Source organism: Phyllobates terribilis, unplaced genomic scaffold (assembly GCF_046119375.1).
Source record: "Phyllobates terribilis strain yellow unplaced genomic scaffold, ASM4611937v1 Scaffold_9__5_contigs__length_417890890, whole genome shotgun sequence".
NCBI lineage: Eukaryota > Metazoa > Chordata > Amphibia > Anura > Dendrobatidae > Phyllobates > Phyllobates terribilis.
In genome coordinates, this window is record NW_027362769.1 from 228,590,495 (window position 1) to 228,618,436 (window position 27,942).

General features: G+C 44.2%; 1 protein-coding gene across 1 annotated transcript in view; it reads right to left on the bottom strand.

The window, feature by feature from the left end:
- PLA2G10 (phospholipase A2 group X) overlaps positions 1 to 27,273 on the bottom strand; it is a 43,088-nt gene extending 15,815 nt beyond the window's left edge. The window contains exons 1-2 of the mRNA XM_073647714.1: positions 26,957 to 27,273; positions 3,640 to 3,805 (exon numbers count right to left, since the gene is read on the bottom strand). Coding sequence (XP_073503815.1) covers positions 3,640 to 3,805; positions 26,957 to 26,996 — 206 coding nt within the window. The 5' untranslated portion in view covers positions 26,997 to 27,273. The remainder of the gene's footprint in view (positions 1 to 3,639; positions 3,806 to 26,956) is intronic.
- Positions 27,274 to 27,942: the final 669 nt, after the last annotated feature.

Below are 27,942 nucleotides of genomic sequence, written 5' to 3' on the forward strand. Positions count from 1 at the left end.
CGTCAGTATCCCCCCAAGGTTCAGTTCTAGGTCTTCTGCTCGTCTACGTTTACACCTTTGGCTTGGGATAGCTCATAGAGTCCTATGGCTTTCAGTATCATCTCTATGCTGATGACACACAGATCTACCTCTCTGGACCAGATATAAACCTCCTTACTGAACAGAATCCTACAATGTCAGTCCACTATTTCATCTTTCTTCTCTGCTAGATTTCCAAAACTTAACATGGACAAAACATAATTCATCAGCTTTCCACCATCTCACTGAAGCCCCCCAAAAGACCTATCCATCAAAGTCAATGTCTGCTCACTCTCCCCAATACCTCAAGCATGCTGCCTCAGGGTAACCCTTGACTTTCCTTCAAACCACATATCCAAGCCCTTTACACTTCATGCTGACTCCAACTCAAAAATATTTCCTGGATCCGCACATTTCTTAATCAAGAAACTGCAAAAACACTAGTGCATGCCCTCATTATCTCCCGCCTCTTCTACTTCAACCTCCTGCTTTGTGGCTTCTCCTCTATCACTCTCGCAATCTTCCAATCTATCCTAAACTCAGCTGACGGAGTAATCCACCTGTTCCCCTGCTATTCCCTGGCCTCTTCCCTCTGTCAATCCCTTCACTGGCTCCCCATTGCCCAGAGACTCCAGGTCAAAATCCTAAACATGGCATACAAAGCCATCCACAACCTGTGTCCTCCATACATCTGTGACCTAGTCTCCCGGTACTTACCTGTACACAAACTTCGATCCTCACAAGATCTCCTTCTCTACTCTCATCTTATAACCTCTTCCCATAATTGCATACAAGATTTCTCCTGTGCATACCCCTACTGTGGAACTCTCTACCCCAACATATCAGACTCCTACCATGGAAACCTTCAAAAAGGAACCTGAAGACCTACCTCTTCCGACAAGCCAACAACCTTCAGTAACCCTCGATCCACCATACTGCTGCACGACCACTTCTACTCTCACCCATCCCTTTTAGACTGTAAGCCTTTGTGGACAAGGTCATGTCTCCTCTTGTACCAGTCGGTGACTTTTTCTGTTCAAAGAGTATTGTACCTGTTATTCATTATGTATACCCCTTTTCATATAAAGCGCCATGGAATAAATGGCGCTATAATAAAAAATAATAATAATAATGAGACAAAGGGTTCCCTGGGCAGGAGTTCCAAAGCATCAGCAAGTAAAGAAGCCAAGTAAAAGCCATAGTGACCAGCTAACTCTTCTAAGAGAAAAAAGACGCAGAACTGCGGATTGAGGACAGTACTATCACTTACTGTACTGTGGTGTTGTGCTAGGTTGTGGTGAAGACAGGGGAACAAGCCTGGAAGCAGTAGAGAGACTGTGTGTGAAGATGCTCCGTGTTGTAAAGGAAACATTAGTGAAGTTATGCACCCGCTATGTACAGTTATATGAAAAAGTTTGGGCACCCCTATTAATCTTAAGCTTAATGTTTTATAAAAATTGGTGTTTTTGCAACAGCTATTTCAGTTTGATATATGTAATAACTGTTGGAAACAGTAATGTTTCTGCCTTGGAATGAGGTTTATTGTACTAACAGAAAATGTGCACTCTGCATTCAAACAAAATTTGACAGGTGCATAAGTATGGGCACCTCACCAGAAAAGTGACATTAATATTTAGTAGATCCTCCTTTTGCAAAAATAACAGCCTCTAGTCGCTTCCTGTAGCTTTTAATGTGTTCCTGGATCCTGGATGAAGGTATTTTCGACCATTCCTCTTTACAAAACAATTCCAGTTCAGTTAAGTTTGATGGTCGCCGAGCATGGACAGCCCTCTTCAAATGATCCCACAGATGTTCAATGATATTCAGGTCTGGGGACTGGGATGGCCATTCCAGAACATTGTAATTGTTCCTCTGCATGAATGCCTGAGTAGATTTGGAGCGGTGTTTTGGATCATTGTCTTGCTGAAAGATCCATCCCCTGCGTAACTTCAACTTTATCACTGATTCTTGAACATTATTGTCAAGAATCTGCTGATACTAAGTGGAATCCATGCGTCCCTCAACTTTAACAAGATTCCTGGTGCCGGCATTGGCCACACAGCCCCAAAGCATGATGGAACCTCCACCAAATTTTACTGTGGGTAGCAAGTGTTTTTCTTGGAATGCTGTGTTTTTTTGCCGCCATGCATAACGCTTTTTTGTATGACCAAACAACTCAATCTTGGTTTCATCAGTCCACAGGACCTTCTTCCAAAAAGAAATTGGCTTCTCCAAATGTGCTTTTGCATACCTCAGCCGACTCTGTTTGTGGCATGCTTGCAGAAACGGCTTCTTTCGCATCACTCTCCCATACAGCTTCTCCTTGTGCAAAGTGCGTTGTATAGTTGACCGATGCACAGTGACACCATCTGCAGCAAGTTGATGCTGCAGCTCTCTGGAGGTGGTCTGAGGATTGTCCTTGACTGATCTCACCATTCTTCTTCTCTGCCTTTCTGATGTTTTTCTTGGCCTGCCACTTCTGGCCTTAACAAGAACTGTCCCTGTGTTCTTCCATTTCCTTACTCTTACAGTGGAAACTGACAGGTTAAATCTCTGAGACAGCTTTTTGTATCCTTCCCCTGAACAACTATGTTGAATAATCTTTGTTTTCAGATCATTTGACAGTTGTTTTGAGGAGCCCATGATGCCACTCTTCAGAGGAGATTCACACAGGAGAACGACTTGCAAGTGGCCACTTTAAGTAGCTTTTCTCATGATTGCATACACCTGGCTATGAAGTTCAAAGCTCAATGAGGTTACAAAACCAAAAAAAGCGCTTTAGTAAGTCAGTAAAAAGTAGGTAGGAGTATTTAAAACAAGAAAATGATAAGGGTGCCCATACTTATGCACCTGTCAAATTTTGTTTGAATGCAGATTGCACATTTTCTGTTAGTACAATAAACCTCATTTCAAGGCAGAAACATTACTGTGTCCAACAGTTATTACATATATCAAACTGAAATAGCTGTTGCAAAAACACCAATTTTTATAAAACATTAAGCTTAAGATTAATAGGGGTGCCCAAACTTTTTCATATAACTGTATTGTACATAGTTCCGACCAAGTTAATGTTACGTAAAAGACTTTATTTTTGGGTGATGGTCTACCTCACGAAACTGTTCAACATCCGGTCTTGGCCAGATGAAGTCACCAGCATCATGCGACCTGCAGCATGGGTGTAACGCCCCCATAGACAAAGCCCACACACCCAGCCAGGACCCACATCTTCACGTAGCGTGCCGGGGTGAGGAAGACGATTACCTCCCCACACAAACGAGACAGATCCGCTATTTGAGGTTGGGTCTCTTTATTAATTTTTATAGGAGTTCGGAAAAATTGCTAAGTGCACCATAATGCAGTTTTTTTGATCTCCCAATGAAATGTATAGAAAGAGCTGCGAATGTGCGGCCCCCTTACCTGGTGCAATTAGCCACATTTTCCGGTAGATGTAGGTCTTTTAAGATTGATATGCATTAGAAAACTAGGAGCTAAACATAAAGAGAGTGCTTTAAACAGCTGCCTGGCAACTCTGCTTATCCCCTGTATTAACAATGGATTGGGCACCTTCCAGAATAACAATAAATCAACCTCAACAATGGAGTTAGCTATGAAATTAAATACCAGTCTGTCCTGTCTTTTGGTATTCCATATCCCCCTAGACCACAGTAACATCCATATCCAAGATACAACAGAGAAGACCTGTCGGTTCCACATTCAATGGCTCCGGCTAATTCAATAATTCCTCTTTTCTGCCGTATCTGTGAACTGCCCAGGTCAGCATTCAGGCCTGCAATGTAGAAATAATGTTTTAATTGAAAAAACAATTGTTAAAAGCAGGGATATGTGTAAGCAGGAGACAGAATGCAACGCACAGAAGGCACAAGGCGGGAACAGTCAATGAATGATTTATTCTCTTCCGATAAAGCGGGAATTCACAGTGGTCAGGGAACAGTTAAGAATATGAAGCAGTATAAAACAGCAGCAAACCATACAGCAGTAAACATAAAACGGATTTAGAATAGAATTTGAATATCAGAAAAGTCTCTCAGGGATTATACTTGTGTCCTTCCTACAAGGGTGGTACACCCATTCCTGGGGAGCCGCTACTTTGGCTCTTCCTTCAACAATGGCCCTAGCAGGGGTCACCGGATTATCCCACTAGGCCACAAGTCTGTCTAACAAAGTTAATCAAAGAACATTGAGCTTCCTGTGTACCAACTGGCCCCCAACCCACCTATTGTCCTTACCCAGGCCAACCCCTGTACCGTACGTTGTTGCTGGAAGTGATAGCTCGGATCACTCGCATCATCCTTCTGTAACCGCAGGTGTCCTCTGATTGACGCCTCCTTGCCGCTCTTCAGTGATTGACCAACGATGGGTGTCTTCTAGGCCTGAGTAAAAGAGGGCTGGTTCCCGGCTCTCGACAGGCGTCGCCTGGGCTCTGGATCTTGACCGGCGCAGGTCGGGTCTTTGGATTTCACTGGGCGGCGTCCGGGTCCTGTCTGACTGCTTTCAGCACCCTGCTGGTGCACGTACTCTGCTGGGGCCTGTCACACTGGCTTCAGCGTCGTCTCTGGCACATGTCTGCACCACTCCTCTCTTTGGTGCCAAATCTTCCTGCGGTTTGACGTGCAGGTCCTTTATATCTGGGAACTCCTTCATCCAAGGCACCTGACCGGGTCCCACACACGAACTTGCTCCCTCTGCAACTCTTCTGATACCAGTTGGTTCCACATGGTTTCGTCCGGCCAGCAGATGGCAGTCTTTCCTCACTAATGCCACATCACGCAGGAGCTCTTATTCTTTATTACATACGTCTACCCATTAATTTTAGTCATTCATAAAGCATAAGTTGTTCTTGTGCCAGAGCCAACCCAGCAGCAAAGACCTTTTTTTTTCACATACATTTTCCAAAGTTTGTTCATGCTATTGCACAACTGACCTTAAACTGACTTAGCATAATTGCACTTTTAAAAATCTTTTCACTAGCCATAAAGACATGGGGAGGGGGATACAGAAATTGATCACCCCCTCCAATCTCCAAAATGAAGAAGCAGAAGCAATCAGCCGAGTGCTGCTCTCCTCCATGACTGTGACACACTCAAAAGAAAAAAGATTGAGTCTATCTTTAGCCTCAAAGGAAGCAGCAGTTGTCTAGATGCTTCTATTCCTTTGATGTAGTGATTTGGTGCTAAGACCCCAACCAATCAACACACCTATGTGACGTGAAAAATAAAATAAAAAAGCTTATAGTCACCTCCCGTGTTGAGTGCCGATATCGCTGGAACGGTGCCGGCATGGGAGGGGAGTATAAGCTTTTTTATTTTATAGGGGCCAAGCGCGGGGTATGAGTAGGGTTTGTCCAAGTAGTGGACAACTTCTTTAAATGGTTTTTCGTTTCTCAGCTTTTCATAGCCAAGAAGAGAATGACTACTTCCTTATCATGGACCCTAAATCAGTGGTTATATGCTCAGCTGTGCTACTCCGTTTACAGAACTTCAAAAAAATGAATGGGGGTTACAGAAACAGCATATTCCACAGGGTTTTTGGTGGTTGGAAAGCAAGTATTTTCCATCTTGGTTGTTAAAGGTAGAGATGAGAATAACCCTTTAAAAAGGTAGAAACCATTATTGAAATAAAAGCATGTAATGAAGGAAACTAACATATATAGCAAGAAAGAGGAATACGTTAAGGGGTTCCTTATCCTATGTCCACCTTTCTATGTTGAAGTGGAAGCCCCTATATGATAATTGAACTCTCAAGTGTCATAATTAAGCACATTTACTAATAACGGCATACTTTTTTTTGTTGCCATAGCTGTTGCTCCCATTACCACATTTAATTTCAGGATGCAGATGTTCCCTGAATAATCAAAGCAAATAGAAGATGATAACATGTATTTTAAACATGACTGTGTGAGATTAATGTGGCTAAGTGAAATGCCAGGGTAAGGAGGCTTATAAGGCTGTGCAATGTTCCTCTGGGAAATTTAATATCCAAGTTGTCTCTTCAGAGAGAAAGAGGACTTGAACTCTAGTACCACCTATTGGAAGCAGCGATTCTAAAAGTCAATATCGACCCTTTAATGAGCCTTGCCAAATGGCTTAGGATAAAAGCCAAACCAGAATCTCAATTTGTAGACACGTGTTTTGGCGTGTTGCCCCTCCTCAGTGCAAAGCATGAGATCTGATTTGGCTGTAGGAAAAGCCTTTGACTGGGGACCAAGAAGTAAAATTTCTATAAGGAGAAATGTTACCAATCACACCCCAGTCAGACTTAGACACCAGGCAGAGGCCTCTTATATAGCCAAATCAAGTCTCATGCTTTGTACTGGGGAGAGGCAACACCCCAAGACATGTGTCTGCAAATTGAGATTCTGGTTTGGCTTTTATCAAAAAAGTCATGTGGCAAGGTTCATTAATGGGTCGATATTGACTTTTAGGATTGCTGCTTCCAATAGGTGGCACTAGAGTTCTAGTCCTTTTCTGGACTGAAGAGACAATTTGCATATTTAATGTGGAAGAGTGTAATGTCAGTGCTGGCATCCCTGCACGTTCCCTCTTCCTCCTCCCAGCAGGGACGTCGACGTGCTCTGCTCTGGTCTCCGGAGCGTCTGCTTCCTCCCAGGACCTGCGCAAGGCGCGCAGGTCTCCTGGGAGTGTGCTTAGGGTACGCGCTCCCAGTTTCTTAATGGGGCAGTGCCCACACTTCTGAAATGTCCCCAGCCAATAGCTGGGAGACATCAGATGTTTAAGGCACCCTCCCCTATATGGAAGTGTCTGAGCAACTTTAGTTAGGTCTTAGTTGTTAGGTCCTTGTAGCCATACTTCCTGAACCTGATCCTGTCCGTCCTATCTGAGCCAGATCCTGAAACCGTCCTGCCTATACCTAGTCCTGATCCATCTTCTCCGCATCTGTACCTCTACCCTCTCCTGTCCAGTTTGAACCTGCACCCGTAATCCTATACCTGAGTCTGTCCTGTGTTCCTGATCCTGCCCTGTCTGTACCTGTTCCGGTATCCGTTCCACTAAACCAACCATACAGCATCCAGGATACATTCCTCCTGTTAACCAGTTCCTGGCCGGCCTGACTCTCGAAGTCCATCCCTGCTTCCTTATAATAATAATGTTTTTATTTATATAGCGCCAACATATTCCGCAGCGCTTTACAAGTCAAACAATTTACAGACATTATGGGCACTCTGAGCCCCAATGGGGACAATCTACATTCCCTATCAGTATGTCTGGAGTGTGGGAGGAAACCGGAGAACCCGGAGGAAACCCACGCAAACACGGGGAGAACATACAAACTCCTTTCCCTACCCCTTTGGGGTCAGCTGCTGCGGCTCCAGGGTCCGTCCTGGAGTAGCACCTAGCGTCTACCTGCGGCTCAAGGCTAACAACACCATCAGGGGCTCTAGTGAAGAACCAGGTGGTCGCTTAGTTACGCCCCTCCAGGCCCTACAAGGGTCCGTGGCACAGTGGTCCCTCAGCCACCAGTCGAAACAGAGCGTAACAAGGGCAATGGATTGTCTATTTAATTCCATCTTAAATCTGAATATATTCAAGTCGCTGTTTTTTCTACTACTGAAAAACACAACGTACCGGGACTTTTACTGTAGGATATGCCTGCCATCAGATCAGATTTCCCTTATCGGAATAGTATAAAGCTTGTTAATTTCCAAGAAAAGTGTTAGCATGGGGAGTTTTTCTCTTTACAATTAAGTTTTTGGTCAGTTTTCTGGTCACAAATCTGTCTCACATGAGCTCAATGAATACAATCTTTTCATAGAGATGTTGGGAATCTGGGAGTTTTTCATAATTGTACAATTAATCATAAAATGGATATTTGATCATGAATTCTCACCTTCTCATACAAGTTCCTTATTCTCTGCGTAGTAGTATTGTTCGTTTCGCAGTAAGGCAATGTTTGTACATTATGGTTACAGGTGAATGAGACATTTCATTGTTATTAAAAAAGAAATAAATCAACCTTCAAAATGAATTTATTACAAGTAGAATGCAAACACATTTGACTTTTTTTGGAGGCTTCCACTACATAGGGATTGACAGGCAATTCCAATAAGTGGTTGTTACAAACTTACCTGCCCTCAGCTTTCGCACCGCTTACTGCTGCCAGGCATCTCTGCTCTGGTTCCTGATGGAGGTGATGACTGGGTGTCATAAAAACAGCACCCAATCAATTTTAAAGGCAGGGCTGCTCTCAGAGATGCTTCCCAACCGGACAGGATAACACCGCATGCGTGCCCTTCATCCAATAACTCATATAGTACCAACAGTGTGAATCATGGTCCTGCTGAATAGTCAATCGCTAGAGTTGGTCATCGGATAGGTCCACTGGACAACGGGCGCACTAGGTCTTCTATTTAAACCCTTCACTAGGCCATTGGCAGTTATTGTGGGTTAACATCTGCTATTTTACCCTGCTTGTTCCTGTTTATTCTGCCTATTAAACCCCTGAATGACCTATACTTTGTTTTTGACGCTTGGACTGTCTGACCTCACACTTGTACTTTATCCTGGCTATGTTTGAGGATTTCGTCCTGTTTTCTCTCCTTCTCATTTGGCTTCTTTATGGACACAACTCAGGGGCTGTAGCATGAAAGACCTTTATAGGGATGAAAGGGTGAATGCCAATGTGTTCCTGGGATCCGTTAAGCTCAGAGGCTTGAACAAAGTCTATTTCTGGACTCCTATTTAGGTTGACAGATTATTTTTTACAATAATCAAATAATTAGTTGGCAAAATCTTATAAAAAAAAACAACATCTCTAAGACTGTTAAACACACAATTTAACCAAAAAGAAAAAGCAAGAATCATTTCAAGAATCATTTTGCGAGTCCTGTTGTCTAAAATGTACTAGTGAAAGGATAGTGTTCATTTACACAGAGTATAAAAGTAGTATAGAGGATTACACAGTCCCGAGGTGTCAGATTTAAAGGGGTTGTCCGAGAGTTTAACATTGGTTGCCTATCCTTAGAATAGGTCATCAAAGGCTGATCATTGGAGGTGCGGCACCCGACACCCCCGCGGATCAGCTGTTACAGGTGTTGGTAGTGGCCGGAACTGGTCAGTTGCGGAGCTGCAGAATTCCGTTGACGGAATAGTGGCCGCGGCTAGGTAGTACACATCCACCCCCTATTGATTTGAATAGGTGGCAGACGTGCAGTACCCAGCTGTAGCCACTATACAGTTGATGCTGCTGTGCAGCTCCACAACTGAGCAGTTCCGGCTGCCACAGGCTGATCGGCGGGGGTGCCGGGTGTCACACCCCCACTGATCAGACATTGATGACCTATCCTAAGGATAGGTCATCAATGTTAAGTCCCCGACTACCTCTTTAATACATTACATAGAGATCATTAAAGCAAACTGAACTATTTAGTTGTTCTCCTTCAGGGCCTCTACTCACTACCTCCAATTATATCCTAATGTATATAATAAAGGTCAGAATAACTGAGAACAGGTAATATGAGACAAGGCATATAGTAATTGCATATCAGACTTAATCCTAATACACAATGGGGTTACTATCTTTTCTGAAACGATAGATATTCCACAACGCTAGAAATTGTTTGCCCATGACTTCAATACTAATGTCATGTATCAGTGCTTTCTATATTATATTTATGCACAATACTAAAAGGTGTAAATTCTTATATGAATCATTCCATAAATATAGCGTAGTTGGTAGATTAAAAGGGTCGCCTAGCTGCGCAGACTGACTGCCTACTCAGAATATGTGTTTTACTAGTGCAGTCATAATGGGCAAAAGTGGGTGGAAATACAAGGTGAATGGCGCTCCTGTGGTAGCAAAGGAAAATAATACCAAAAATAAAATAATTTATCAAAAACACAACTTGTTTCGACTGTATCCAGCCTTCCTCAAGTGCTGTACACCTTAGTTAGGCTAGATGTAGTCAAAAAGCGGTGCTTTTAAAAAATTATTTTATTTTTGGTGCTATTTTCATCCGTTACATTCGCTACCACGGGAGCACCATTCACATGGTATCTCCACCCTAATTATGCACTGACGGAACTCCCTTGGAGGAGTTTCTTACAACACACCAGGTCGGCTGTACCTTTTGGATTTAGCATATGTGCTCTTGGATAGTGTTGAGCCACCCCCGTAGTGTTCGAGTTCGGTTCGGTTCGTCGAACACCCTTGTGTTCGCCGAACTGTTAGTCGAACTGTTCGTCGAACACCTTCGAACACCATTAAAACCAATGGCAGGCAAACAAAAACACATAGAAACACATAGAAAACACCTTCAAAGGTGTCCAAAAGCTGACAAACTGCTCAGAAGACACAACTAACACATGGAAAAGTGACAAGTACATATAGTCATGCGAAAAGAAAAGAGGTGGAGGAGTAAAAGGAGGGGGAGACACAGATATAGGCATGTCATGCCCTTCTAAAATCCAAAAAGTGAGAAGCCGAGACGGCCAGTCCGCTCCTGCCCGTGCCACCTCCGTGTCGCCGGGTTTGTGCCAGAGCCGCGGTGAACCCTGACGGCCAGCCCCCCTCTCCCAATACTGGTGCCTGTCCGCTGGTGGGTCGAGAGAGCCCCCCTGTGGTGGAGGCAGCTCTAAGCTTTTTAATTTAAATTGTCCCTCTAATTTGAATGAATACACTTTAAATCCATTTACAAGGATCTATTGGAGGGCAAGTCTCATGCCAGCAGCCGCGTAATTCCAGCTCCAGTAGCGTCCACTAAAGCTGCTGCAGTTAAAAAGCTTTTATAAGGATCGAGCTCGGCTGTCCACCGCAAGGCATCCTACTGCCAGTCCCAGCCCCTATGCCTTGGGGTGCCTCCTGATGCTCTTCACTAAGTATCCCGTGGTCCCGAAGCATTTCCTTTGAAAAAATTAAGTGTCCAAACTACAGGTGGTGTAGCTTGCTTAACAGCCGGGATAATCCGCTGACTAGCAGACACTGCTACTAGGCACAAAGTATTTCCTGGGCTAGATGCAGTTAAAAATTTGTAAGTAGATACTCTCGTTGGATGCTGAGAAAGCATTCCATAGAGTCTCCTGGCACGCCATATATGATTCTCTTAAAAAGCTTGGGGTAGGGGTCTAGGGGACCCTTTTATAGCCAAAATCACGGCCCTGTATCACAATACGTCACCTAGGCTGAAGATAAATGGAACTGTAGCACCGAGGGCTCGGTTGCTACAGACGTATTGCACCTCACCCAGAGGTGTGATATCTCACTCTCAGATAAGGATGGAGTGTGGATCAGGACCCGACACCTGCATGCATTACACCACATTGCCGTGGGGCAGGGCGACCAATATGCCCCTGAGATGGGCACGACAGTCCCTGTCCCTGGCTGGAGTGGGGGGAGGGAACACTGAGGAAGGGGAACCCTGCAGTGCAGGAGCAGGGAGGAAGCAGTTCCTGGGTGCATTGAGAAGGGAGTATAAAAGGTGGGCACCATCTTAGTTCAGTGCAGAGAAGTCTGAGCAGAAGTGGCAGGGAGCAGGGGCTCTGCATGAGCTCTGCTCCGGAGGCGGGCCTAGTAACAGAGGCCCAGGCCTGCAAGAGGGAGAAGGAAGGAAGAGGAGAAGGCTCCAGGAACGAGGAATGAAGGGATCCCAGGGGTGCGGACGGGCGAGTCGCCACCGCACGCCCGAATCCACCTGCGTGGAGGGGTCAGGCCAAAGGGGGAGACCGGTCCCCGAACTATTGGAGGCAGGAAACGACCCTCAGCTAGAAACCGGAGGCTCTGACATTTTATGTGGCGCAGCCCCTTGCTCCACCCGCTAGGAAGGCACCACATAGGGTCAGGGAAACTGGCGCCAAGTTTACCAAGAGGAGGCCCGAGGCAGCCGGACAGAAGTGTTGGTAAGAAAGGCCAGACAAAGGACACACAAAGGGGGTCCTGTGAAGCGCTCCAAAGTTATCTGGGAGTTGTCTGAGCCCCTCACCTGGTGAGCACAGTACGACGTGGGCAGCCGTTACCTGCAGACGTGGTCTGGATAATAAGAACTGTGAGTAAAGGCCCTGAACTGCATCACTGACTCCGTGTCGTTACTGCTGCTGCCCTGCACCATCACCCCCATCCTCCGCATACACTGCCCTGAGGCTATACTCCTCCCGTGGGGAGTTATGCTACGCTCTGCTGCACCCACAACACCAGCCTTAGCGGTCTGCCCTGTAGCGGCGGTTCACTCTGACCGCAATCCACGGGTGGCGTAGTCGGACATTTAAACATCAAAACCACATAAATAGTTCCGCCACTGGTTTGACCGCCCTGAGCCACGGAACCGGATCGCCGCCACGAAGACTACAACCACCAGCATCCACCAAAAAGGGTCCGGCTCCGGGTGTCCCAAGGCCCAGGGGGTGCGTCAGAACATTTTCATCACCTTTCACAATCACCAATGGGACAAGGCAGGGATGTCCTCTGTCCCCTCTCTTATACATCCTAGTGACGGAGCACCTGCTCTCATCAATTCGCCATAACCCCAATATTAGGTGGATTGAGGTGGGAGGCACCGAGTACAAGTGCTCTCTATTTGCTGATGATGTCCTAGTATATATCACTCAATCACATATATCCATCCCTGCTGTTATGGCTGAAATAGATCACTTTGTTACATGGTAAAATTTTAAAATCAATGCAGCGAAGTCTGAGGCCCTCGATGTCTCCCTCCCTAAATCCATATAGGATTCCATCCAGTCCAACTTTCCCTTTGCCTGGCCCTCACAGGGTATCAAATACTTAGGAATTCCTATTCATAGAGACCTCTCCCATCTATGTTATCTTAATTTTGGGCCCTTTATTGAACAATTCCATACAGACCACGGTTGGCAAGTTAGAACTGTGAGATTCACTACGTGAACCACTGGTGTTTTGTGGAAAAGCACATGTACACCGCGTTCCAAATTATTATGCAAAAAGTGTTTAGGAGTGATAAGGGAAGAATTTGTTTGTTTGTCAGTTAAACTCATTGATGGTGATGTGTGTCAGGGCTCTTTATATCACTGTAAGCAATTGCAGACACCTGTGCTAATTAGTTTGGCAGGTGTGTCCAATGAAAGGCAAGACTACTTAAGAAGGCTCTCTCACATTATTAAGCAGCCTACATTTTCTGCCAAAATGGGAAAGAAAAAGGATGTGTCGGCTGCTGAGAAGCAACAAATTGTGGAGTGTTTAGGTCAGGGCATGACTACAATCAACATTGTGCGATGATCAGGATGAAGTGTCTTGGCAATCAAGAAGTATGTAGCTGATTCACAGTACACACGTGTGCGTGCTGATAAGGGCAAATTGAGGACTCTTTCCTACAGGCAATTACGTCAGGTTGAAACAGCAGCGGCAAAAAAGCCTTGTCATAGCAGCAGACAAGTTTTTGAAGCTGCTTGTGCCTCCAACGTCCCCCGAACAACAAGATGCAGGGTCCTTCAGAGGTTTGCAGCTGTGCATATGCCATCCTGTCGACCTCCTCTATCCACTTCACACAAGCAGAAACGGCTCCAGTGGGCCAAACATTACATGAAGACTGATTTCAAAACTGTTTTGTTCACGGATGAGTGCCGTGCAGCGCTCGATGGTCCAGATGAATGGAGTGGAGGATGGCTGGTTGATGGACACCCCACGCAAACACGGCTACAGCGCCAACAAGGAGGAGGTGGAGTAATGTTTTGGGCTGGAATCATGGGGAGAGAGATTGTCGGCCCCTTTAGGATCCCTGAAGGCGCTAAAGATGAACTCCATAATGTATGTGGATTTTCTCAAACAGCACTTCCTGCCATGGTTCAAGAAGAAGAACCGTGTATTTCACAGCAAGATCATTTTTCTGCATGATAATGCACCATCTCATGCTGCACATAAAACATCTGCATCTCTGGCTGATATGGGCATAAAAGGGGACAAACTTATGGTGTGACCCCCATGCTCCCCTGACCTCTACCCCATTCAGAACCTTTGGAGCATCATCAAAAGGAGTGTCTATGATGGCGGGAGGCAGTTCACATCTAAGCAACAGCTCTGGGAGGGTATTCTGTCCTCATGCAAAACAATTGAAGCAGAAACCATCCAAAACCTGACAAATTCAATGGACGAGAGAGTTCAGAAGCTCCTTTCGAACAAGGGGTCCTATGTGAAAATGTAACATCACCTAGAATAAAGTTTTGAGTTGAAAACTGTTTGATTTCAGTTTCTAACAACCTGCTAATGCTTATAATTTCAAAAATGACCATTTTTTTGGTCTTTATTAAAATGAAAAGGTTGATCGAAAAGTTTGGGGGATCTAAGAGTGTGGCAACCCAGTAGTCATGATTACTTCGAATTCTGACAATATGAGGGTCATGCTGCAGGTAGTGCAGCAAGAAGGCACTTATGTGCCTTGCGCATCTCGGAGCCCCAAAATTATTTTCCGGGCTAGATGCAACTAAAAATTATTTTTAATTTTAAATCTGGTGAAGCTTATTATAGATGGCCTAATAGGATCAGTGCTGCACACTGCTACAAAGCCCAAATTATTTTCCAGTCAAGATACAGATAAACATGATTAGTAATTTGAAAGCTTAAAACGGTTGGTAGGGTGATTTTAACCAATCATCAAGCTTTTACTCTCCCCAGGATGACACAGGGGTAGAAAAGTCGTTTCGGATCCATGATTTGTTCATCTTTATGAACGTGAGTCTGTCTACATTATCAGTGGAGAGCCGCGTGCGCTTATCTGTCAGCACACCACCAGCAGCGCTGAACACACGTTCAGACAGAACGCTGGCTGCGGGGCATGACAAGATCTCCAAGGCGTAAGTGGCTAGCTCCGGCCATTTATCCAGATTGGAAGCCCAAAAAGAGCAAGGGTCCAGTGACACAGTCGTGGCTTCAATGTTTACTTGGAGATACTCCTGTACCATCGTCTCTAGGCGTTGACTATGTGTCAGACTTCTTGTCTCCTGTGGCCTTGCAAAGGATGGGCTAAAAAAGTGGTGAAATGATTGCGCAAAATTGATGTTACCAGCAGATACTGTGGTTCTGTTATGGTTTGAGTGCTGAACACTTGACGGTCCCACGGTTGGCAAGTTGGAACTGTGAGATTCACTACGTGCACCACTGGTATTTTGTGGAAAAGCACATGTAAGATTCTGCAACAGTCTCTGCTGATACTCCTGCATGCGTGCATCCCTTTCTATGGCAGGAATAATTTCTGCAAATTTACTTTTGTACCGGGGATCTAACAGTGTGGCAACCCAGTAGTCAGGATTATTTCTAATTCTCACAATTCGAGGGTCATGTTGCAGGTAGTGCAGCAAGAAGGCACTCATGTGTGTTGCGCATCCAGGAGCACCAAGTCCCTGTTGTGTTGGTGGCGAGGTAGCAATCATGCTTCCTTCCTCTGTCCTCTCCCCCCAACCTCGCACAACAGAAATGTGATCAAGGTCTCCCTCATCTGATGAGTCTTCCATCAGTTCGTCCTCCACTTCTTCCTGGGCTCCTGCACCTTCCTCACTAGTTTGGCTGCTACCATGCGCCCTGGTAAAACCATCTCCCCCACCCTCACATGCCTGCCGCCTTGGTGCTGCCGACCGTCTGGACCTTGCAGATGTTAGCCCTTCCGCATACAACTCCTCCTCCTCTACTTCCTCCACCTCCTCTTGTGCCACCACCTGACTCCGAATTCTGTTTAACATGTGCTCCAGCATGTAAATCACCGGAATAGTCATGCTGATAATGGCATCGTCAGCACTAAACATCTTCGTCGCCATTTCAAAACTGTGCAGAAGGGTGCATAGGTCCCTGATCTGAGACCACTCCTCCAGCGTGATTTGCCCCACCTCTGAATCTCGTTGGCCCAGGCTATACGTCAGAACGTATTGCACCAGGGCTTGTCGGTGCTGCCACAGTCGCTGCAACATGTGCAGAGTTGAATTCCACCGGGTAGGCACATCGCATTTTAGCCGGTGAAGTGGCAGGCCCAACGACTTCTGTAGAGATGTAAGTCGCTGAGCTGCGGGATGCGAACGGCGGAAGTGAGCACACAGCGACCGTGCCCTCTGCAGAAGGCCATCTAGTCTGGGATAGTGGGCTAAAAATTGCTGGACAACCAGGTTCAACACGTGAGCCATACAAGGCACGTGTGTGACATTGCCCCGGCGAAGGGCCGCACCCAGGTTTGCAGCATTGTCGCACACGGCCTTCCCTGGTTTCAGGTCCAGTGGAGACAACCATTCATGAAATTGGTTCTCCAGAGCTGACCACAACTCCTCAGCTGTGTGACTCACATTTCCCAGACATTTCAATGTAAAAACCGCCTGATGACGTTGAGCCCTACTGCCAGCATAGTAAGGAGGTGTGCAGGATCCCTTCTGCGCAGTTAGAAAGCTTGTGGCATGACCAGACAGGCTTTGGGTGCAGGTGGAAGACCGAGAGGAGGTTGAGGAGGCAGAAGCAGTGGAGGAAAAATGACATAAAGAGGATTGACGCACAACTCGTGGGGACGGCAAGACTTGGACAGCAGCCCCTTGTCCTGCTGTCACCATAGTTACCCAGTGCCCAGTCAGCGACATGTAACGCCCCTGTCCATGCCTACTCGTCCAAGTGTCTGTGGTGAAATGCACCCTGTCACACACAGAGTTTCTCAAAGAAGCGGTGATGTTGTGTGCGACATGCTGGTGGAGCGCAGGCACACCTTTCTTTGAGAAGTAGTGCCGACTGGGCATCTGGTACTGGGGCACTGCGACGGACATAAGGTCTCGAAAATCCTCTGTGTCCACCAGGCGGAAAGGCAGCATTTCTGTAGCCAAGAGCTTGCAGATGGTGAAATTCAACCTCTTAGCTTTCTCATGGCTAGGAGGAAATGGTCTTTTACTTGTCCACATCTGAGGGACCGAGGGCTGGCTATTGTGCTTAGACGGGGTTGATAAGGGTGTCCCCGGCAAACTGCCGGTCTGTGAGGAAGATGCAGGCGGACATGTTAGGTTGCCTTGATCCAAAGGTGGTGCTATCGATGTCGGACAGCGCTCAAGACCAGCTGGTGTTACCACCTCCAAAGAAAATGATGACCTGCCAATCACGCTGGCTGTTGCGGGTAAAGAGGTGGCAGGTCTGCGCCCCAAAACAGGTGTGACTGCTGTCCCCCCAGTCACAGAGGATGAAGAGGCCGCGGATGCACAAGATATGGCAGACGGTGGTTGGCCCGGCCGGCTAGACCGCATTGTAGCACACTGAGCTTCCCACTGCAACTTATGCTTCATGTCCATGTGCCGGTTCATGCATGAAGTACTCAAACTATGTATTTTTTGGCCTCTACTTAGCTTTTGCTGACAAATGTTACAGATAACACGAGTTGGGTCATCTTTATCGATCTGAAAAAATGCCCAGGCTATGCAAGGCTTAGCACCCATGCGACCTGAAGAGCCACCACGACTTGTGGTGAGAGGCAGAGTTGTGTTTGAGGATGCAGTTGTTGACGTGCTTCCAGTACTACGTCTCTGTCCAGGAAGGCGCAACCTGACCTCGTCGTCACTAGCATCTTCCTCCACCTCCTCTGCTGACCTCATCTCTTGGCTGACTGTGGGTTGACAGTAAGTGGGATCTCCGACCTCATCATCATCACCCTGTGCGTTATCACACCCGTCGTCCTCAGAGCCAACCTGTTCCTGCCCTGACAAAAAACTAAAGTTGTCGCTCCAATCAGGTATTTGAGTCTTATCATCGTCTTCCTCATTGTCTCCACCAACAGGAGTTACAGTTTGGGAATGAGGGTCTACATTATGGTCAGAACCTTCTGCGTCTGGTCCTGGATCCGACTCATAAAGATTCTGGGCATCAGTGCAGATCATTTCCTCGTCTGGATTCACAGAAGCGCTGGAGTCGACCTCTGATTCCCAGGCTATAGTATGAGTAAACAGCTCTGCAGACTCAACCATCTGTTCTACCTCATACTCAGACGGGCAGCTGGAGATTTGGGAGCTGTGAGGAAGCAAGTGCGATTTGGGTGACACCTTTGAGGACTGGAGTATTTGTGATGTTGAAGTTGATGTGGAGGAGAGCCCACTTAAAGGAGCACTTGATATCCGTTGAAGCACCTGCTGTTTTTGTGCCTCATCTGGAATTTGTAGCGATTGGCGTGGCCGTAAGAAAGGGATCTTATCACATTGTCCGCTAAAAGAAGTAGACATTTTAGTTTGGCTGGAAGATGGTCTTTCTTCTGCACCTACCCCACGGACACAACCTTTTTTCCCCTTCCCAACACGCCTATTCCCCTTTCCACCAGCAGCAGGCCTTTTTCCACTCATTTTGGTGGTTAACTAATTCACAACTCTGGAGTTGTTTGCACAAAAAAACAATGGATGGTAACCGAGCAGAGCTGAGTGGCCAAACTGTGGTATTAGGCCAAAACTATTGGCTGGGTTAGATGCAGAAAAAAATTATTTTTAATTTGCAACCTGATGGAGGTCAGTATAGATGGACTAATAGACCAAGTCCCACACACCGCTAGAAGCCCAAATATTTTTTCAGAGCTAGATGCAGAAAATTTTTTTATTCAATTTGCAACCTGATGGAGGTCAGTATAGATGGACTAATAGACCAAGTCCCACACACTGCTAGAAGCCCAAATATTTTTTCAGAGCTAGATGCAGAAAAAAATTATTTTTAATTTGCAACCTGATGGAGGTCAGTATAGATGGACTAATAGACCAAGTCCCACACACTGCTAGAAGCCCAAATATTTTTTCAGAGCTAAATGAAGAAAAAAATTATTTTTAATTTGCAACCTGATGGAGGTCAGTATAGATGGACTAATAGACCAAGTCCCACACACCGCTAGAAGCCCAAATATTTTTTCAGAGCTAGATGCAGAAAATTTTTTTATTCAATTTGCAACCTGATGGAGGTCAGTATAGATGGACTAATAGACCAAGTCCCACACACTGCTAGAAGCCCAAATATTTTTTCAGAGCTAGATGCAGAAAAAAATTATTTTTAATTTGCAACCTGTTGGAGGTCAGTATAGATGGACTAATAGAACAAGTCCCACACGCTGCTAGAAGCCCAAATATTTTTTCAGAGCTAAATGAAGAAAAAAATTATTTTTAATTTGCAACCTGATGGAGGTCAGTATAGATGGACTAATAGACCAAGTCCCACACACTGCTAGAAGCCCAAATATTTTTTCAGAGCTAGATGCAGAAAAAAATTATTTTTAATTTGCAACCTGATGGAGGTCAGTATAGATGGACTAATAGACCAAGTCCCACACACTGCTAGAAGCCCAAATATTTTTTCAGAGCTAGATGCAGAAAAAAATTATATTCAGTTTGCAACCTGATGGAGGTCAGTATAGATGGACTAATAGAATGATGCTATGCCCAAAAGATTTTACTTCACTAGGTGCAGTAAAAAAATTGGTATTCTATACACAGGTGGTATATCTTGCAACACAGATAGGCTACTCCACTGACTAACACACTCTGCAATAGGCCAAAAAGGATTAGCTTTGCTAGATTCAGCCAAATGCTGTGAAAAAAACTTGCACAGCACTGGCACAGACCTGCCTGGCAAAAACTGATAGGAACTGATGTAACCTAGTCCTGAAAAGGACTCCAATTACAATTAGTCTTTACTCCCACAATCTATCTATTTAAGAGCACAGACCTGCCTGATAAAAGTCGTAGGAAATGCTGTAACCTAGTCCTTAAAAGGACTGCAATCACAACTATTCCCTACTCCCAAGCTATCTGTATATTTGTGCGAAAATTGGCTTGAAATTAACAAGGTATAGCGCACACAGCAACAGCGGTGCCGTCTAACACGCAGCTGCAGCAGTGAGAAAATGGTGGCGACGGGGAAAATGGCTTGGTCTTATAGGGCAAGGACATGTGACATACACTGCCAATCACACATGCCCTTGCTTGTGTGAAAAAAAAAGCACTTCGCTCCGTGTGTGCGCTGCTGATAGGCTGACAGATTGCACCTCCCCACTGCAAATGCGGGAAAGAGAAAAAAAAATGGAGATCTTCATTGTTCCTGCAGAGATCCATCCCCTGCCCCTCCCCCCGCCCCGCTGTACACTCAAACTGCGTATTAACATTAATTTTCATCATTACTGAGAAAAAATCCAGTTATGATTTTGGTGCACGAACAGTTATCGAACATAACCTCGAACAGCCGAATTTTTATCAAATTGTTCGTGTTCGCCGACCGGCTCGAACACCGCCCAAAACAGCTCGAATTTGAGATTGGCGAACAGTTCGAGTAGAGCAACGCTCATCTCTACTCTTGGACTTGTGCCTAATGTGCACAACTTCATCAGGTTAGAAAATGCCTTATCATTGGTTTTACCATTTTTAATTATACAACTCTCAGAAAGCGTTATTTTTCTCTCCTTCTAGTTTCAGGGGAACTCCACTATTGGTAAATGGTAAAAGTGTATATTGTGCACTTTGTGCTATTACACGCTGTGTGACTATATTGAGCACTGTCACTACTGGGACACTGGATGACTATATCATTTTGGAACATTACTTAGGTTTTCATAATAAAGGGCCCCTGATAATACCATGGCAGCAGATCTGTGCCCGGAATAATTTTAAATCATATGAAATCGCTAGGAGTCTAATTATTTTAAAAGAGTGAACAAGGGGGCCACCCTCTTATCATTTAGACTATTATGATGGGCATGTTGACTATGATTTTCCATTATTCTTTTGCATTTTATGTTCCTACTAGATGGTGGCCCGATTCTAACGCATCGGGTATTCTAGAATATGTATGTAGTTTATTTATTCATTGAGAGAGCGTGCGGTGGATGCTGGGTGTGACGCGATGGGGGATAACCCCACCCACAACTCGTCACTAACCGTAGAACGTGGAACAGGAGACCCCTGGCTGCAGCCGCAAATTGTCGTGACGTAAGCGGAAGCAAGAGCCGGCTGCAGCCGGGGGTCACGTGCTGCCTGTGCGCGGTCGCGGATGGCTGTCGCGACCAATCAGCGATGTGGGATTTCCGTTACAGACAAACAGACAGAATTAGACGATTATATATATAGATATGTAATCATTGTACTTTATTACCTGGCCGCAGAACTGCAGAGAAAGATGACCTAAGAGATTTGTGTGTATCCAGTCCTCACATGGACTAATGTTCAGTGCACTTTTCTATGTTTTAATTGTCTGCTCATCAGCAGCAATGCATTTTCTATGTGTCCCCCTATTTCCTTGTAGATTGTAAGTTGCAAGCTGGGACCTCACTCCTAATGTAACTGTTTAAGCGGTCTTACCTTGTATTGAATTTATTGTCTATACATGTCCCCGCTTAATTGTCAAGTGCTGCGGAATATGTTGCCGCTATATAAATAAAAATTATTATTATTATTATTATTATTACTTGCACCTGTTAGAGTCATGCTAATGATGCAGCAGCTTAGGAGTTAAGGTATGTTGTCCAGAAGACTGAAGGAGGAAGATCACACAGTGTGTAAGAGACAGAAAACAATTATTTAGGGTCTGGCTTCCCTTCATTCGGTACACATTCTATACACTACTCTTTGATTCAAATAATAAAAAAAATCTTTGAATGAGTGTCGGATTCCATTTGTCGTATTATAAGGATTGGGACCCTATCCGTGCACCTCTAATACTAAAAGGAGCATCGTTCTTATTTTTATAAATTCCCTCCATTCGGTGTAAGTTGCAGAGGGCCTGTGTAGTGAGCAGGAGCTATGTTGCTGAGTATTCGTAGCAGATGGAAACATTTTGAACTGTGTTCCACCAAGTTGCAGTGCAGATGGGATATTACCTCTGTGACTGTCCCGGCATAGATGACTGGCCCCCATAAAGAGACCACCCTGATAGTGTCCGCGTGAGAGGAGGTTGCAGTTAGGCAAGGCAATACATGCTGCCTGGCGTAGCTGTAGAGAGCAGAGCCAAGAGACGGTGGGAGTGTGTGCCACCTAAAGTAGCGGTGACATACAAAAGCCGAGGGGAGATACTGTAGCCCAGGGAAGGATCGTACTTCGAGCGAGGAGAATGCCACTGCAGGGATGAGAGCATGGAGGTGCAATTTAAAATCCAGACCATTGGTTTTATAAGTTGGCACCTTGAGGGTGAGGGTTGGAATGTGTGTCAGGAGAAGACTGCTTGGTTGTGCAAGTGGGCACTGTGAGGGCATGGAGCGCAAAGATAGAGTGTCTGTTTTGGTGAGCAGTCACAAAACCGTGTAAGTCTCACTGGAACTAAAGGTAAGTGACTGCCTGTATAATGTCCAGAGGAGACGTGTGATCAGGCACACCCCGAAAGGTGTAGAGAGAACAGAGACACTGTTTATTTTTGGAAAAGTTCTGTTCTTGTGCAATGCTAAAAGTGCAAGTGCCTCCATATTAGATGACTGGGAAAAAAGACACTTTGAACTGTTCCTATAGTTTGGTTTATTTTTTTGGAGCCAGTGTACGCTCGTTACACACTTCTGAGGATGCAATAACATCCTGACAGCCCTCTGCTTCTACAATGGCAGAGGTGACCATGCCATAGAGGAGGTCCTGCGGCTGCTATAGGGGCCTTGCTCTGGTTAATCCCATTGTAATTTGTATTATTTGGCAAGACCCTATCCAGGAATCGCCTTTCCACCGGAACTTCATTAATATAGTCTTGGAAAAAATGCAGAGGGGAAATAAAACACCAGGGTCTTTGGACCAGAGTGGCAAAACTGGTGCTAAAATGTGGGTCCAGCCGCCTATTTTGTCCCCATTTTCCTGTAGTAATATGGTCCTTTTTATATAGGGATAATCTTGATTTTGATCTTGGATGTTGGTAACTCACAACACTATTATAATGCACCTGCAGCTAGAAAGGTCCCATAAGATAGTTTAGCCAAAGATGTGGTTGCAAACTTTAGTATAAAGCATCAGAGCAGCACGTGGCTGCATCTTGTGTGTCTTTTATAGCAGTTTAATTTGGGCAATTGCTTCCGTTTCATTCCATGAGTGGCCTCCAGTGGAAATCAAAGTTATAAATTATCCAAAAAGAAAAAAAAAAGATGGAGTTATTGTAGTTTCTTCCATAACAAACCTCCAGATCCCTTTCAGTAATGAATGGTATACCAGCCATGTTTTCCTGTGTGGTTTCCTAATGTGCTGTAAGCTCTGGCAGCAACTATGTGCTAAATTGGCAATGCCCACATCCCACCTGCTAGGGAACTTAACTCTAAGTGCACCTGTCATCTTTCTATATAGTAAAAGACACAGATCATTTAGCGTGGTTTTTAAATAACCTTTAATATAAGAAACAACTATAAGTTCTGCATGTAAGTAACTCATTTGAAAAGTACCATGTGGTTGTAATATAGCTCTGTCAGTGGGCACGTGGCAATTCTAAATTGGCAACCACAGACAGGCTTGCTTAGCGCAAGCCACTATGCTTACCAGATTCCAGGGGCTGCCCTGGCCTTCACCCTTTAACCCTGGTACAGGGTTCTGGACTTAAAAAGGGGCCCCGGGGTTGGGGTCATCATGGAATAAGCTGCTGTACGGTGGAGCAGGCTGGCAGGAGTGGTCAGGTAGTCATTTCAGAACAAAGAGGGCAGGAAAAGTACAAATTCAGAAGACATAAGAATAGTGAATAAAACAAGCCAAGGTCAAATAAAAGGAAACAATGATGCTACACAGGAGTTGAACAGACAGGACTAAAGCAGAGGTACAGAAAGCTATATATGGCAGTGTCCAGCAGTGATCTGGAAGGTTAAGTAGGGTGTGGTGCTCTCCAATTTGCTGGAGCAGGGAGCTGATAACTCCAGTTGGACAGCACACACACCCATACTGCCAAACTGGACAGCACTGCAGGTCCCTTTCGTTCATCAATGTTCAATTGCAAAAAATGTATTTTATAAAAGTGTAACACAGGTTGACCATGATAAGAAAAAGGAGGCTCTGCTAATTTTCTTTAAACAGCACCACTTCTTTGCATGGAATGAGAATGGAGCTGCAACGCCAGATACAACCCATAGAAGATCCTTTGTTCTAATCCCGGACTGAGTTGTGTTCAATTTTTCTAGATATAGAGAAAAGAGTAGTTGACCATAATTTTCTGGCCCCTCCAAAAATAAAAGACATATACTTTTATTCTCCATCATTTATTTCAATATTTCTAATGCATACATTTTTAATAAATTTTGTTGACAAGAAAAGGTTTAGTTCTCTAGACACAATCTGCACCTCCGGACAGAGGTGCAAAAATCCAGGGGGTAGTCCTGTCTAAACCAACGGGCTTGAAAAAAATAATAAATGTATGGATACATAGATGGACATAACGTATGAGTCAAAAATTTAGGCATAAACATGTTGCTCATTTGCGTGTGTTTTTAACGTAAATATATTTGATGCATAGAATATAGGGACAGTGATAGTGGGAGCAAGGTAGAGCTTAAGGAATTCAGACATCTGAAGAGTAATTGGAAATGGAACTGAGAAATGTTACATATTCCCTTCCTCTGGTATTGCTTGTGCTACCCTTAGCAAAAAAGGGAGTTTATTCACATAGCGCTCCCATTTTAGGAAATGTGCAGGTGATACCAACCTATGGGAACAGTCATAATGTGGATACAATAGACTGCAGAGGACCAGTAAGTGTTGTGCATGTACATATTCATGTCATGGTGCGGTGTATGCAAAATATATCCAGTGTTTCTATAAGAATTATGGAAATGTAATTGTACCTACCCATCTATAATGTTAAAGGCCATAGACACCTTTTACATGGTAAAAATTATTTTTACATATGTTAACTGTTACACTCTAATTAATAAGTTTCTGTCTGCAATCGTCATTTCTAATTTCATTTCCAGATACCCTGATGCACAGTTTGTATATTGTGTATAGTTTCAGATTTTTCTATTGTGGGAATGTCTCTCCTAGTATTAGGCTATGTTCACACATTATGTTTTTGCTGCTTTTTTTTCATGCAAATTAAAAGCTGTTTTTTACAGTACCAGCAAAAGCTATGAGATTTTAGAAATCTCATTCACACACTTTTTTTTTCCTGACTGAATTGGAAATCTGCAGCATGTCAGTTCTTCCATCATTTCTGCAGCATTTTTTTTTACCCATAAAAAGTAATGAGAACGTGCAAAATGCTGCAAAAACACATGAAGCTTTTTTGCAGCATTTTTGCTGAATAAAACTAACGTTGTGACACATGTACTGGAGACAAATCACACAAGTAATCCGCACCCAAAACCAAACAAATGCCGCAAAAAGAGTAGATTTTGTCTGCTCAAAAAAAAACTACAAAAAACGCACTGTGTGAACATAGCCTTGTAGGCTGGATGTGAGGTCTGCATTTATCAAGGGTACTATTGTCTTCATTAACAAATATCAACACAGCTTTTGATATCTTGCAATATCTTGTACTTATTTCCTTTTCATTTGCTTCTCTCCTTTTCAGCAGCCTGTTCTCTCTGCCCTTCCTGAGACTGTAGATACTTTCTTCCCTGTCCACACTGTGGAGAACTGTGTATACCTTCCCCTTTGCAGCTACCTTTAAAGCTATATGCATACAAAGTTTTTTTAAGGATTTTTTTTTTTTTTTTTTTTTTTTTTTTTTTTTTTTTTTTTTTTTTTACAGTGGATCCTCTTCAAGCATATCCTCAAAAGCCACTTCAAAAACTCATGCAAAATTCTTCAGATTCATTTTTATGGGAAGTCCATTTTGCTGTTCATGTGCTTTTTCAATTATGTATACATTTAAAAAAAAAAAAAAACACTGGGTGAAAAATACAAAGTGAAAGTCACTTCATTGATGCGGATCCTGAAAGAAACCTCTCCAAACTAAGCACTATACAGTCAAAATGCTGCAACTAATATGGTGCCTTACTCTCTATCCGGGGGGGCTGTGTCGCATAAAACTGCAAGCGGCAATGCAGCGGGTGGCAGTAAGAGTTGGCTCTGGAATTGGGCTAGGTAGGTGCAAAACACTGGCATATAGTTGTCCATTTGTAGAAGAAGCACTGATATATATATATATATATATATATACACACACACACACACACACACATACATACATACAATATAACTATAACTATAATCTCAAATTGTGTGAGGAGTTTGCATGACTGATTGTCAGTCCCAAAACTATTTTCCTGTAGAGATTTAAAACAATGTAACTATATAAACCCATGAAGAACAATACAGATCTAGTTGGAAACGTTCTTATTACATAACGTTTGATAAAATAACTTGTCGTTTGTTGAAGCTTCTGAAATCATGAACCCTAGGCTGTGTGCACACATTGCAGATTTGGTGCGTTTTTGCCATGCAGATTTGCTAGCAAAACCTGATGCCAGCAAAGTGAATGAGAAACCTGAAGGGTCATGCACATTGAGTATTTTTGACTTGCAGATTTGGTGCAGAGAAAAATCTGTGTGCGTTTTTGCCGGTGTTTTTCACCCATTGAATGCACTGAAAAAAAACACCGTAGAAATGCAACGTTTTTGAGGTTACCATTTCCTGCCAAGAGATGCAGAAATTTCTGCACACAAAATACTCAGTGTGCACATAGCCTAAGGGCTCGGCCCAAGTGCAATCTGACAAAACATCGGATTACTCTTGGACCAATGTTATTCAATGGAGATCGTGCACAAGTCTGATTTTTTCTCAGTCTGTCCGAGGAAAAAAAATTGCAGCATGAACAATTTGCAGCCGATTTTCGGATTGCACTCAGCTATGCAAGTCAGTAAGGCTGTGGGAAAATAAAAATAAAAGAAAAAAAATCGGACCTCACTCAGATGACATAGGAGTGCGGTCTGATTTTTGCAGACTGACAGAATAGAGTAGATGGAGAATTTTTTTTTTATATCGTCTCATCTGAGAAAATCGGATCAAACTCTGATCAGAGTGTAATTAGCATAGTAGGACCGATAGCGTAAATATATAAAATAAAAAAGTCTAATATTACTCACAGCTACACAGGAAAACCACAAGGAAGATTTCAAGTTCCATGGATGAAGCACCAGCTTGATGTTTCTCTCTGACGTTCTCCTATGTCTATGAGCTCTTCTTTACTCCTGAGTTTCTTTTTAAATGTGCTGTGATAACCCCTTACTTCCCTCTACATCTTATTACATGTTTCCTCAGACGCAGGCTGCCTCAGTCTCCTCCTCCGTGTGTCCTGGCTGTTGGCACTCCTGGCAGGTGGCCCAGGAATTTGCTGGGTTCAAGCTAAAACATGGAAAGTTCTGCTGAAAGTTCTCTGTCTGTGTATGTAACATAAGTCCATGGAGGAGCTTTATCAATACTGATCAGGGCGGGACATATCATTGGTGCAGCCCAGGGGTCCAAGAGGTAAGGTGGTACATTTCTACCTCCAAAATGTGGAATTGTGCATTATGATGAAGAGGGCCCATATGCTGTTCTTTCACAGGGGCCCTCTTCTGTCTGTGTCCACCAGTGAGTACGACCATAACAATGCGGGAGAGGGGGAGGAGGCACAATTTTTTATTGACCCTGGGGCAGCCCAGACTGTGGTCCACAGGACTTGATAAAGCCAGACATGATTACTAACGATATTGTGGAGTGTATGGGGTGGAAGGACCGGTGACTGAAGTTCCCCTGACTAAGTGGATGAAACGAAAATTACTGGATAGCCAAGATATGCTTGCAAAATATATTTCTAGTGAAAATGCTGCTATGAATTTGATGGGGACAGATGTGTTAGTGCTATCTAGGCTACCATACAATACACTCCTAAGGGTATTACTATCACAAGTCCCCTCTTAGATAAACATTTATGCAAACTTGCAGGAATGGTATATGCAGTACAGACCAAAAGTTTGGACACACCTTCTCATTTAAAGATTTTTCTGTATTTTCATGACTATGAAAATTGTACATTCACACTGAAGGCATCAAAACTATGAATTAACAAATGTGGAATTATATACTTAAC